We start from the raw sequence: 14,226 nt of genomic DNA, 5'->3' as shown, positions 1-14,226 counted from the left end.
ACTTTTCAATAAAGTTAAAAAAAAAGTTTTAAAAATCGATACTTTATCGGGAAACAAAATATCGATATATATCGGGGTATCAATAAAATCGCTCAGCCCTAATAGCTACGAGGTCATGAAAGGCAACATCACAGTTAAGAGCACGTATCGGGCTCCAAAAGGGAAAAATTGTGTTGTTCAGCTCATAGAACAATCTTAAAAACTAAAGGCACTCTAATACTAAAGAAAGGAATTTACAATGCAAATGGATGTAATGCCACCTTCCAGGAAAAGCAATGGATCTCTACGGCAACAACGTCACAGTTACCAAACCTAGCTTTTGAGGTAAAGTCTGAGGTATTTTTTCTTGAAACTTTGGCACACATCAGGCTTAGAAACTGTGAGATTAAGCAACCAGAAAAGACTCTTTTATGACTTTTATGAGTTTCATTTTGTTGTTTTTAGCTGCACCATCTCTCTGCACTCAAGTCATGCAATTTAGGAACAAATTGAGTCCACAACATTGATCCCACTGGTGGGCAGAGTCCAGCAAAGGCATGCACAGGTCAGTCCGTCACTGCAGGAAGTCGACAAGTGGTGTAAGTGGACGAGAGAAAGGCCGGAAGAAAAAAAGAGATATGCTGTGGAAAGAGTGGGGTGGGGGGGTGTGCCGAGTGTGATGTCATGGTGTGTTCACTCAGTGCAGGGGGAGTTGCTTCTCCGCTGACTCCCCTGTCTCCCCTCCCCTGGTCCCCCCATACCATCTCTGTCTGTCGCACCTCAAAGGATGGCTCCTCCCCCTCCTGTTCTCCCCCTTCGTCTTCCTCACCAATGTGACAGCTCTGCAGGAAGATGACAGAAAGCCAAGGACTGAGTCACATCCGGTTTATTGCAGATTCAGTGCCTGTTTCAGGTCATATTTGCACTCTTTTCCCCAACCACACAACACGCAAAGTTCTTCTTCTACACTGGCCAATCCCAGAGCCCCACTTGGCTCTAAAGCAGAGGTCAAGAGGGCACTTGGGATCGGGTCATTGTATCCCATCCATCCATCCACTGTACTCAAACTATCAGGTGATGATGCTGCCCAGTGACCGGTGAAGACTCACCTTAGCCATAATATCAGCATATGACATATAAAGATGGTCAACGTCCAGCTTACTGCAATGACAGAACCAACCACAGGAATCAGTGAGTCTACGTGAAGAACAGGTCACAAAGCTGAGCAGCAGAACAAACAACGTACGTCTTTTCTGTGAGAGCGGTGCGACTGAAATGAAGAATCAGCTGATGAAGGGGGTCAGGCTTCGTCTCGGTCTCCTCTTCCTCTTCCTCCTCTTCCTCCATGGCTTTCTAGTTGTTGAAAATAAACATTTGGCTTACAGAGCATGGGTAATACACCGGGAATGACAAGCTGTATGCCTCAAAACAAGGGAGGGGTTACAGCACTTACTGATAGGTCATCAATCATCTTGTCTTCAAAGGAGTAACCCTCAGTTTCTAACCAGTTCCGCTTGTAGGCATCCAAGAACATATTGGTTGCCCTGTGTCTGTAAGAGAGCAAGTAACTGCGACTTCAGGACGATTCTAATGGCTCACATGAGGTTTGTTATGTAACCGTAGGTCATTTCTTATGAAAAATCAACTGATTCATTACTTGGGGATGTTGTAGAGGGGTGTCATTCTGAAACAGGCCACCACTGCTCTGCGGCGCTGCTTGGACAGCAGCTTGTGCCAAACCATTTTCTTCGACTTGAAGGGATGCTCAGTCTGAAGTATAAAATCAACTCATGAATAAACCCCTCAACCTTTCCCCCAATTCTGCAAACAAATGTCTGCTGGAAGGGCGCCTGAACCCATGAGATTACTCACCACCTCGATGTGGTAAAGGACAGCCGACACCTCTTGCACCCTTTTAACCACCTTCTCAGGATCTTCTGCGTCCTCAGCCTTTCCAGACCGCTCCTTATAAAGAGACATCTGCCAACGCATGGCTGGGTCCTCCACCTGAGCCCAAATGTGTCAAATATGTTTGATAAACAGATTTACGAGAGGATGTGTTCTTTTCATCATCAACCAGTTTCCAGTGACGTTGTGATACTGTGCAAAATGAAGGCATTTAGCCCAGATATCAATAAAAACTTTCAAAGAAGAGGACTTTTCATTATTAGACATTAAAAGAATCTATAGAAATTGCCTAATCATTCACTTTTTTAATGGTTGCACTGCATTAAAAGATGTGGTTAATCACCACATTAACAAATGTGAGCCAAAACTCTACCATGCCAAGAAAAAAACATGTATTTATAACAATTTATAACATTTATAACATGTATTTAAATCAATGATCCAGAACCGATGCCGCCGCCGGTCTCTGGGACCAGACTCATTTAAAATGGGCTTGAGATGAGGAGAAAAACTGTTGTGGAATAAGGAATAAAACTCTTCAGATCTGTTTGAAAATCATGTTGTTCTCAGATGAAAATAGTAAGTTGATGAGAAAATCATTGCAATCCATTTTGATTTACATTTTGCAGGACATCAAAACTCTGATAAACATGGTTTCATCTCCTAAAAAGTGAAACCACAACAAGTCTACTCACCTTGCCTTGCAGATTCAGATTGTTATGCAAGAACTCCCTTACTTCTTCATCTGTGTCTTTCTGTAAAGGTAGAAGATTAACATTCATGTGTTTATTCCAGGTAATCACCCATCCTATGGCTACGTAAAGAACAGAATTCTAACATCACATTTTACAGCCAATGAACAAACAGATGGAAAACCAAATAAACAAATTATACTAATATCAGACAATCATAAAAACACATTATTTTTATTAATAAATCAGTTTATAAAATGAGTTTTTTTATGCTAGCATGCTAGCTTTAACTACATCAAAGTACCAGTGAGTATCTGATCTTGGCAACATTGATGAGCTCCTGGTCAGCAGGAGAACACATGTTGAGGCCAATGGGAAGCATCTTCTTTAAAGCTGCCACGATCAGGGAGGTCTGCACAGAGTAGCGATCCCCGCGGCGCTTCTTCTTGGTACGCTCCTGTTCCGAACCTCCAGACTGAAGACAGTTCAAAACAACAGATCAGGTCCGGTTAAAGAGGAACTACTAAACTCCCTTCTGTTCAAATATTTTTGGGAAATCAGAGGCTTTCGGTATTAAAGTCCTGTTAAAAAGAAAGCACTTCTCTTCTATTTGAAGCTTTTACCCGGAAAGGGCTACAAAAAGAAATCAGCTGGTCCTCACCAGGTTTTAAATTAGCTACAAATATACAACTTCAGATGAAAAGCAGCACTTCATACATTAGACTGTATTATAATTGAACAAAAACTAAGTCAAAATACAGAAGCAGTGCATTAAAAAAGTCCACAGTTAATGCTTCATTGGACTCCTAGATGTCAAAGGCAGTCAGGTGCAGCTGATCAAATGCTCCAGATTAATTTAGCCTCATCAAGTGTGAGCTCCTCTATAAAGTTCTGTCAGTTTGCTGCTCTGCAGCATTCAGGTGTGTGTTAACACGATGCCAAGGAGGAAAGACATCAGCAATGATCTTAGAGATCATGATGCTGTTGCTGCCCATCAATCTGGGAAGGGTTATAAGACCATTTCCAGACTATCTGGAGTCCATCATTCTACAGAGAGAAAGATTATTCACAGGTGGAAAACATTCAGGACAGCTGTCAATCTTCCCAGGAGTGGACGTCCCAGCAAGTTCAGCCCAAGGTGAAAAAGCCCAGAGCTACATCTCAGACTCTACAGGCCTCAGTTAGCATGCTAAAGGTTGAAGTTAGAACAGTTAGAAAAAGACTGAACAAGGATGGCTTGTTTGGAAGGGCTGCAGGAGAAAGCCTCTTCTCTCTAAAAAGAACATGGCAGCACAGCTTAGGTTTGCAAAGCTGCATCTGAACAAAGCACAAGACTTCTGGAACAATGTCCTTTGGACAGACCAGAGCAAAGTGGAGATGTTTGGTCCTAATGCACAGCAGCACGTTTGGAGGAAACCAAACACAGCATATCAGCACAAACACCTCATACCAGCTGTCAAGCACGGTGGTGGAGGGCTGATGATCTGGGCTGGTTCTGCAGCCACAGGGCCTGGGCACCTTGCAGTCATTGAGTCCACCATGAACTCCTCTGGATACCAAAGTATTCTAGAGTCAAATGTGAGGCCATCTGTCATGTCGTTGTTCATCTGAAGTTGCATTTACCTAATCACAAGACCTGGCAAGGACCTGATGACTTTTTATATCATTTATTAAGTCGTGATGCAAGGAAGGTTGACACTGAAAGAGGATGTGCTTTCTTTTTAAAACATTGGGGTAAAACTACTAAACTAAAACATAATGGAATACAATAACTAACTGATACAGAGAGATTGGAAGGATCAACATGCTGTTTGATAGAGGGGATTATTGGCTGAAATAAGACATTTTCCTGCAAACAATAACTTTTTTTCATTTTTCAGGTGCTAACTTTCAGCATCAGCTCCAGTTGTTAAACACAATGCAGCCTCACAGTTAGTAGTATATTTGCCAGACAGGGTGTTCCCTGTGGACAGCACACAAAACAGCACAAGTCTATGGGGTCAGCTCCATCGCCCTGGAGCTCTTCTCCCACACTTCTGCCCTATGGCTGCCAGTTGTTTGGCCTCACAGTACCCTCTCTGGCCTCTGTGTATGCACCTATTGCTGCTGTATTTAGGTGAACAAAATGCTCTTTGGGGACTGAGGAGCATTTTGATGATCAGGTAACAGACATTCACTACAGTAAAGTCTTCCTGATGCCCACGGAAAAGAAGAATAACTTATAGCAACCATGTAAAACACCAAACAGTGATTAGATATTGAATTATTTAACAATTTTAATGCTGTCAATGAGTATGACATGAAGTAATGAGTCCAGTTAGTCAATATGAGGACAGGTATTTGTTGAGCTAGCTTCATTTTTCCCCAACAGATCCAGTAATGAGATGTGCTGCTGATGAATCAAGCAAATCTGATGGAAACAGTACCAAATGCTACAGTTTTTTGGTGCAAACATGTAGTGAACAGAAAGCTGATGGCAATGCTGAGAAGAGAAGAGAAGAGTCCCCCGGTGCAGGAATCTTAACCACAAAAGCTGAAAAGAATCTAAGTGTCAGTGACAAAACTTTAACATCCCAGACTGCACGGTAGCATGGGCTCCACAACTTGTATCCAACAGGGAAATCTAAAGGCAAAGTGTTTATTGGTCAAACAAAAACAAGGTGATGGTGCTCGGCTGCAGGAGCGCACACACCCAGTCAGATGCACACGGCGCAGTCGAGCACCATGAAACCTCTCAGGCCACTACCATCTACAGCAAAGAGCTTTCATCAAGCCTCCCCAGACCCCCCACTGACACAAACACACACACAAAACATCTGGACACATCATAACGCACTCGTCAGCCATACTACTCAAACATAACCATCATTTCGGCAGTTCCGACTACATCTGCCCCACATTCTCACACTTTCTCCTTTCGTCCAGAGATGCGTTCTCTCCTGAAAGCGAATACGTTTAGAGTCCGTTTGTTTATAAAAAAGTGTGGTAGTCTGTGGGAGTGCTTGATGAAATGCCTTTAACTTAGAGTGCCATGCGATCAGCACAGCGCTCGTGCACAAACACAGTCTAACCTCTCCATCTCCGGCCTAGTGGCCCAGCGTCCGACCCCGACACAGGATATAGGGAGAAAACACAGTTAGCAACACTCGTACTGCTCACCAAACACTATTCTGCCACTTGCATGGACCTGGAAAAAGAAAATTATTAGTTATGTGACAGGTAGGGATGGGAACTGTTAAGAATTTAGCAATTCCAGTTCCTTTACCGAACTCGCTTATCGAGTCAGTTCCTTATCGATTCTCATCCAGTTATATTTAGTACAAATGGCTTTGGTTGCAGTAACACTTTAACTTCAAGTATGCGCCAGCATTTTGTCTATCCCCCTTTGGACGGGTCGCAGGATTGGGGGGTCTTTCACTAATAACATCATTAGTTGTTGTTGTTAATAACTGCTCTACTCACTCGTGGGAGACATGCTTGTTCCTGCCGTTTCCATAGCGGCGCATCAGAGAAATTTATGTTATAATTTTTTTCACCGTCAGAAACACAATGTATGGCGGGAGTGCGTGACAAAAGACCGAGAAGCGTGACTGTCACGCTCAATGCGTTAGACTTGAGAGCCCTGCGTTACCTGGGACTTTAGAGACAGAAGACGCTGTGCCACGAGCTCCCGCGCGAGAGTCGCCGCCATCGCTTAGCAGCGTGTGAAAGACTTTACATTCCTGCAAAGTAATTGCATGCTGTGTGGTCAAATGTTTCAGCATGTTGGAGGTATTTCCCCCTTTGATGTGATCAAAGCTCTGCACGTGTCGAAACTGGCCCTAGTCTTGTCGTTTTTGGTGACATTTAACCAAGCACGCTTGTGCCTCGGCGCCATCTTGGAAACATTCTGAGCCAAAATACGAAGCGTGCACATGACGTCATCGCGCAAAAGCGTCAGACGTTAGCAGAACCTATGAACGGGATCGCGTAGCTGGCGGATTAACGATTCCACGGAATTTAACTACTTCTAATCCCATCCCTAATGACGGGTAGTCTAACGATTCAGTAACATTATTCTTCTTAAACTAATTAAATCATAAAATACAGTATAATTATGTACCTTATATTTCTAGCAACTTACAGAAAAGAAATTATATAACAGCTGAGAGTGAATCAAGAGGGGTTTCCTCTGAAATGATTCCCTGCTTGGAATGGATGTCGTTAGTGAAATATTAGAGTTTAGTTCTGTAATGTGTTATAGCTCAAATGGGGCAAATGAAACATCAAAGAAACCTTTTCTACTTTTCTACTCTTACCTTGCTCATCTTGCTCTTACTGTCGGCAGTGAGGAACGACATGTTGTTGATCTCATTCATCACCACAAAGTTCTGCTCCTCCCGCTTAAAGTTCTGTAATACAGAATATAACAGAAGAACATGTAAACAAAACATTTAGATGTTTGTCTTTGTGCATTTTGACTTGTTTGCAGACCAGTGCATATCAAATAGTACCAAATATGCATATCTAAACATAGCTTTTATAAAACCTTATGGACTGTGGAAGTTATACTGTAATACTCTCCCCCTCCCCCGCCGGCGTACTCATGTCTTAACTATATCTTGGCATCATTGTCAGCAGTGTAAACTGCACAGATAACAAAATGTTCAAGAACTTAGCCCACAGCTGCATGGGGACCAAAATATTTGTACCTGCAACATGTGTTTGTAATGTCATATCTAAGCAGTTTGGTTCTTAGCTCTGTTGGCCCTGCAGTGGGATTGAATTGAGCTGATCTAAGATCTGTCAGTCTGCTACAAGCCCCAGGATCTCAAAGCAGAAAGCACTACTTATTTTGTCATGATTTAAAACCTAATTCTGTATAACTTGTATTTGTTACAATTGTTAATATTTGACTGGATGGTTAACATCTTTTTCTGGGATTTCACAAACTTAGAAGCCTTATTCTGACTTAATTATACCTTTTTCTGTTGCATTTTCACAAAAATAACAGAATACTTACATGTGACTTGGACCAGAAGATGAAGACCTCTCCAACCATCCTGAAAAGCTCCTCTGCATCTGGGTCTGGACAAGTCAGCCACCTTGCCCTTTAGACAAAGACAGAAACAGCTCTGATTAAAAGAATCCAGGTTGAGTATAATATTATCAATACTGAGCAATAAAATGTGCTCTCCATTTTTATCAGTGGATTTGTAAGTGCAGCTACCTGTTATTGTCCACATAGCGAATGAGCAGGGGGTAAAGAGCATACAAGTCCCGACACAACACAGCAAACTCATCTCGAATTGTCCCATTTTCACTGTCCACCTCTGTTTTGCCCTCCATACGCAGATGTTCCTCCTCCGCCACCACTTTTCCTGTACGCTTCTTCAGTTTTTCCATGGTGGGGATGAAGTGGGACTTGAGCATCTCTGGTTTAGCCCTGCTGACGATGGGCTGGGCAAAAACTAGAGAAAAGTACAAAGGAACCCACAGTCAGCAGTAACAAGACCGAGGAGTAGTTTTTTCCATATCTTTGTTCACTGACCTGCTAATCTCTTCATCCAGGAGGCCTCATCAATACCCAGGTTGTTGACCACAATCTTCATGATGCTGCCCAGCAGCTGGTTGAGCTGCTCGGAGGTGACGGCGGTGCACAGCTGGTCCTCCTGCTCAGGGAAATTCTCTAGGCCCCTCTCCCACCAGCGTGGGAGGTAGTTACACAGCATTGGCAGAGTGATCTCAATTACATGGGGCATTTCTGTATAGCGAGCCCCAGACTCAGCCAGGTCATGGATCTCTTTTATCAGGACTTCTAACGCTGGGATGTCAGTGCAGAGCTCCTCCACTTGACTGGGAAGACCCAAAACTGAGAGAGCACAGAAAATGTACACAGGAAGTATTAAAGTGCGAAGAAGAAATTCTAATTCACTCAAATCAAATTAATTTTCTATGTGAGAACAAAAGAAAATGTCAAAACCCACTGGTCCTCTCTCGGGGGGTCTTGGTAGTGTACACAGAAAATGAGTTGAATTCATTCAGTGCAGGCTCCAGGAAGGCTACTGGCATAGCAGCTGCTAAGTGGGCCAAACACTCGCCGAGAGCAGGTCGTTGTCTGCAAAGGAGAAAATGCCACAAAATCTTCATTAATATCAAAGAAAAACCTAACTCCAAAATCACACAATCACACATCTTAGCGTATATTTTTTTCTGTTAAATAAGGGCTGAAAATACCTTGTTTTTAAACGTTAAAGAGACTTGAGAGTAAGTTATATGAAGTTGTTGTAAACTTACTTCTCCACATGTGGAGTCTTGACAGTTCCCAGAGAGTAGATGCTACACATTAAGCGATAGCAGGATATTTGCAGATCGTCCACTGAGGAATGTTAAAAAGAGAGGCTCCAGTTTGACCTTTGTGTCTCTAAGTCAACAAGAATGAATTCTTAATTCACTGGAGTGCTTACAAATGACATCGTCTCCAAACTGGTGCTGAGCGATGTGGTCAAACAGTGATGTGAGGACGGGCAATAAGGCGATGGTGGTGTAGTTGATGTTCTGGGACACACCCTTAACCTGCAGAAACACAAATACAGATATCAAGGCAGATTAAACCCAAAATCTCAACTCTTTGTGTTCTAATTACATATTCTTAAAAGATCGTTTGTCCTTGGAAAACAATCCTAAATGTGGTATCTATGAATATATAAACTGGTCCCTACTTCTGTCTCCACCCAGTTGAGACTTTGCTGTAAAACTACTTTATATCCCTTTTCAAACATGAGACGTGCTTTGTACTGCAGGTAGTTTTTGGCGATAAAACTATGAAAGAAGAACTTTGTGGAGCTCTCTTATTTATTTACTTAATAATGGTTTACAGAGCATTCGATTATAGAAAGTATGTATAAATGTATGTCAATAATTTTAGCTGTGATTTACATATGAAATTTTAAGTATGTGTTTAAGCGGCTGTGGGTGTAATGTTAGAGCGAGTGATGCAAGACAAGTTTCTGAGTTAGTGGAGAATAAAATGCCATATCTTGACATGTAATTTCATTTCATTTCATATCGTCTCATTTTATCTTATTGCATCTTATGCCTAACAGGGTTTATGCTGCACAGTGGAGCGAGGAGACATGGAGGCTGAAATTAGAGAAATGAAATAAGCCTAAGGAGAGGATGGGCAAGAGGAAGAAGAAGGATAACCATAAAGATAAATTACACAGGGCTGTCTTCAGCTGTGTGACTACAGGCAACCTATGGCTGTCTGAATTCTAGTTTTTGAGGTGAAAACAGCATCATCTCGGACCTGGTTTCGACTGGACACTTTGCCCAGTTTTAGATTCTCCACCATCTTCTCGATGTCATCTGCAGCACTTTCAAAGAACTGGCGCAGGCCAGCCTTCACAATCTCAGGGCCTGACTTCATGACGGTCCTTGAAAAGGACACAGAGGAAGAGCAAGTTTAAAATAAAGAGATAATGTCTTTTATTGTCTCTTTCTCTTGGGATGTGAATAGGTGGAGAGTTACCTGGCGTCCAGAGACCGTGAGAGGATGTGCAGACAGTTCACGACTGCACCTGCATCCGTTCCTGAAAACAGCACACGAAACATCTCTTTTCATTTGACTAAAACACTTAAACTTAAAAGCTCTGCAGCAAAACAGACAAGTCATACAGTCTTTTAATAAACACAAACTTCATTTCAAACATTAAATTTTACTCTATTGAACACGCTGCTATTATGACTATGAGGAGTTTGAACCATGCAGTCTTGAGCCAGCCCCTTATTCCTTTATATATTCTCATAAAAATGGGAAATTTGTGTTGTGATTCACTGAAACGTGCAGACATAAACATAAATACAGCACATAGTATAGTTTATACAGTATAGTTTGTACAATTCTAACAATGCTGAAGGTCAATATTTGGTACGACTGATACTCATATGATAGAAATATTGCTTTTTTTTACTGTGAAATAGAAATGTCCTGTAGCCCAAGTGAAGAGGCTACGGAAAAAGAACGGCGCAGATAACCTATTAGGTCACCTATATTTTAAATAAGGTGTTTTATTCTATAATACTGCAATGGCTGGCTATTTGAGCGTTCTGTCTCTCCCATAATGTTTGTATTCATATTGTCCTGTACATGGCAAACAAAACAGACCTTAAATTACAGTAATTTTGTGTGCGTGTTGCCTGGTGTGGTCATGATAATCCGTCTTCAACACAGCCTGAATCATCTTAGTTTTCTTGTAATTTATTTAAGTACTGTTGGATAAAAACGCCAGAGGGTGAAACATTGGCTCATTGCTTGAGTTGGAGCCTTTTTTTTTTATTCTTGAATGATTCACAGGTCAGAGTTAAGTGGCTTAACAAACAAAAAAAAAGACATTCCTCTGAATAAATGGTCAGGTACAAGGACTGAACTGAAAATGGGTGAAAACGCCTTCAAGATTACAAGAAACGACGTCTCCTTGGAAGCAAATTATTATAAAATGAAAGGTGGCTCAACACTTTTGCAAAGTGCTGCATATTGCTGAAGTAAAGTAATGTTCTATGTTTTTAATTAAAGCATTTCTCATGTGCACCACAACCGTTAAGCCATATGACTTGAAATGCGGTACCTCTATCCTGTAACACGAATGAGCAAAGTAAAGGCTCTCTGTGAGTGCTTGTTATGATCCACAGACCGCCAGCTTCATAATTAAAATCTAATCGAAAACACATGGTGGTAAAGTGGAGACAAAAGAGCATAAAGCATCAACTGTCTTATAAAAGCCAGGCTGAAAACACGTCACAGAGCTGCAGTGCAATGCCATCTGTGGATATGTGATATCGTTACAAACATTCATGCTGCCGCTTTATTAATATCAAACTCAGCTTACGCCTTAAAAGCAAAATGATGACTTTTAAATCACAAGATTGCAAAAAAACATTCAAGCCAAGCAGGAGCTGAGCCAAAGAGAAAGAAGCATTAGACAAGAAGATTCAGTGAGGTGGAAAGAGGAAATGAGAGGAGACTAATGTGAAACTGCTCATTAGCATGTAAAGGGAAGGGAAGGAGAAAGAGGCAAATTAGATTATAAGAAATAAAGAGAAATTAAACAGACGCAGAGGGACAGAGATGGTGACAGGGCATGACGCCACCATGCAAATTCCTTACCAAAAAGAGATACTCTGTGCCTCACCAAAGCAGCCAACTTACAGAAGATACTGAAGTAGGAGGAGAAAACAGGAAAGGAAGGGAGAGGTAGGAAGGATGGTGAGGGGAGAAAGGGCTGTAAAAATGTTTGAAGTACACAGAAAGCAAAAGGGAGCTCAAGGAATTAACAGATATTGCTCAATAGGAGAGAGATGGAAGGACATGGCCGAAGGGGACAGACTTTTCCTCACAAAATACTGAAGGGAAGACACATGGTAAAAGTTTAAGACATAATGCAAACAACCGAGCCTCTCAGAGAGGCTCTTGTTTTACTCACCTGGCAATCATCTCCTTCTCCTTATTGGAGGAATGTCCTCCACTGCCCAACACTTTGGCGGGAGTGGAGAGGAAGTACAGGCAGTGGTTCTTGAAGTACTGATTTACCAGTGGCAAAAGAATCTTTAAAAGACAAGCAGGATCACCGATTAAATACAGAAAATCACAAAACTGTTCCAGTACACAAGGTCCTAAAGATCTCTAAACAAGACCAGCAGAGGTCGACCCCTCTGGTTCAAGAGCAAAGTCATTTACAATGTCACACCTCGGTCCATCGGTCGTCTGGCATTGCCGACACCACGCCTAAGACAATCCAAACTCTTTTCATGTGTCGTCCCACGATGGTGGAATGACCTACCGAGCGCTACCAGAACAGCCAGAACCCTGTCTATCTTCAAGGAACTGCTGAAAATCCAGCTCCTCAGAGAGCATCTCCTACCCTGTACCTCCCTCTATGGCTGCTCTCTATCTCTATTCTGTCCCCTCTGACAGAGTCTGACTCCTGGGTTCCTTCTATGTAGTTTATTGTTAGCTTTTTTTTATGTAGCTGTTATACCTTCATTTGTAAGTCGCTGTGGATAAAAGCGTCTGCTAAATGCATAAACTTAAACCCAATTCCTTACCCATGTAAATATTCTCTTTATGGGTTTATGGTCTCTATCACTAGTTTCAGGTCTTGTTCTATTCATCATGAGGCTAATTTTTCTAAATTATGCTCCCAGTTTAAGCAGGCTAATGCTTTACAAGCCATCCTGTCATTTTCAGACTTTTTGAACAGGTCAGATTGTCATGGCGACATACAGATCAAGTTCAACACAATTAGGACACAAATTCAGTGAAGCTTGAAGTAATTCACCTTGGCAAAGAATTTGATCTCTTGTTCATGTGGCGATTTCTCCACCCGACCGCTGCTAACTACAGCCTCTGTTAAAAAGAAACAAAGTCCAAGGTAAATGTGGAACTTTCTCCACTACCACGTACTGCCACCTTCGTCAGCCCCGGAAACCACAGTACCAAGGTGAGCTATGAATTCCTGCGCGATGTCCATCCACTTGAGAAGCTTCTGGAGGAATCCGTAGGCAAAGCGCTTCTCAATGGAAGAAATATCCTGCTCCATGTCCTTGAGACCTCTGAGGATAGAGAACAGATTGATTAAGAGTCACAGTATGTCTTAAAAGACTTAAAAGAATTTAAAATAGAAACCTCCTGGCTTACCTTGTCACAGCATATCCATTGAGTTGGAGGAACTTGAGCAGGTCCTGGGCCTTCTCCCTGTCTCTGGCCTTCTCCTTCGCCGTCAGGGTGTCATATGGCACAAGCAGAGGATGGGTGCCACCACCTTACAAGAGGATATTACATTTTTTAATTTATTTTTTTGGAATCGGCAACTAAATGGTAACCATGACTACGACCAAAAGTATAATTCGAGTAGAAACCACTCTTGCCTTTGCCCTGGAGCTCCAACTTCTTCTTCCTGCCCCAAGTGTTGTGGTAGTTCTCTGCCAGCTGCTCAGCCATAGACTGCAAAGAGACGGAAAGAATATAAATCTGCCTATTTGCCCATCTCCGAGCAGATTGTGGGCTCTTTGAACGCCGACAGACACATTCATACCTGCAGCTCTCTGGACAGGGCCATCCCTGCGATGTCTATTGGCTGAGGGTTGTAGCCATGACTGGGATCATAAGTGGCCTGAAGACAAACAAATACACAGAGATATACATCAATAATGCAGACGATTGCTTAAGTTTTACCTCTGATTCTCCACCATAATGACACCAAAGATGGTTGATCCTGTCAGTTTATGTAAAGTTTATGAACATGCTTTGGCTTAGCATTTCACACCAGCCCAGTTTGGTATTACGTCAATATTCACATGTTAATTTATAAATTTGTGTTTTATAGGAGTATATATAAGTGGAGGATATCCAGCATTTCTTTTTGCAGTGCAGTGGTGTAATGATTCTCCAGAGTAATGATTTCCAGCCTTTTCTCTTATACCTGAGCAGTTTGGGAGATCTTGCGTGTCGAAGCCTTCTTCTCGACCTCTCCCTCCCCATCCCTGGCTTTCTCTAAGGTCCATTCCCATGCTAGCATGGCTTTTATCGATTCTTTAATGGGCCAGCGATAGATCTCCTTGTCCTGGGAAACAGAGAGAAAATCAGCTGAGATTTTCAAGGATCCGGGTG

General features: G+C 42.2%; 1 protein-coding gene across 4 annotated transcripts in view; it reads right to left on the bottom strand.

Moving 5' to 3' along the window:
* Nucleotides 1-14,226, bottom strand: part of ryr1b (ryanodine receptor 1b (skeletal)) — an 82,405-nt gene that overhangs the window by 25,133 nt on the left and 43,046 nt on the right. For 2 of the 4 annotated variants that reach the window (XM_072391907.1, XM_072391908.1), the window contains exons 53-77: nt 14,039-14,179; nt 13,652-13,729; nt 13,485-13,560; nt 13,255-13,378; nt 13,054-13,169; nt 12,896-12,963; nt 12,041-12,162; nt 11,725-11,774; nt 10,090-10,150; nt 9,868-9,994; nt 9,026-9,134; nt 8,856-8,937; nt 8,546-8,676; nt 8,110-8,430; nt 7,789-8,029; nt 7,582-7,669; nt 6,878-6,970; nt 2,884-3,054; nt 2,583-2,642; nt 1,852-1,986; nt 1,637-1,749; nt 1,433-1,529; nt 1,226-1,332; nt 1,089-1,140; nt 759-821 (exon numbers count right to left, since the gene is read on the bottom strand). In XM_072391907.1, the coding sequence (XP_072248008.1) occupies nt 759-821; nt 1,089-1,140; nt 1,226-1,332; nt 1,433-1,529; nt 1,637-1,749; nt 1,852-1,986; nt 2,583-2,642; nt 2,884-3,054; nt 6,878-6,970; nt 7,582-7,669; nt 7,789-8,029; nt 8,110-8,430; nt 8,546-8,676; nt 8,856-8,937; nt 9,026-9,134; nt 9,868-9,994; nt 10,090-10,150; nt 11,725-11,774; nt 12,041-12,162; nt 12,896-12,963; nt 13,054-13,169; nt 13,255-13,378; nt 13,485-13,560; nt 13,652-13,729; nt 14,039-14,179 (2,826 nt within the window). Of the gene's footprint in view, nt 1-740; nt 822-1,088; nt 1,141-1,225; nt 1,333-1,432; nt 1,530-1,636; nt 1,750-1,851; nt 1,987-2,582; nt 2,643-2,883; nt 3,055-5,650; nt 5,666-6,877; nt 6,971-7,581; nt 7,670-7,788; nt 8,030-8,109; nt 8,431-8,545; nt 8,677-8,855; nt 8,938-9,025; nt 9,135-9,867; nt 9,995-10,089; nt 10,151-11,724; nt 11,775-12,040; nt 12,163-12,895; nt 12,964-13,053; nt 13,170-13,254; nt 13,379-13,484; nt 13,561-13,651; nt 13,730-14,038; nt 14,180-14,226 lie in introns of all 4 variants that reach the window. The other 2 variants (XM_072391909.1, XM_072391906.1) reach the window with 2 other exon arrangements.

Source organism: Leuresthes tenuis, unplaced genomic scaffold, assembly GCF_036924035.1.
Source record: "Leuresthes tenuis unplaced genomic scaffold, fLeuTen1.0.hap1 SCAF_9, whole genome shotgun sequence".
Lineage (NCBI taxonomy): Eukaryota > Metazoa > Chordata > Actinopteri > Atheriniformes > Atherinopsidae > Leuresthes > Leuresthes tenuis.
The sequence above is the reverse complement of the archived record's forward strand: the minus strand, read 5'-3'. Positions and strand labels throughout refer to the sequence as shown.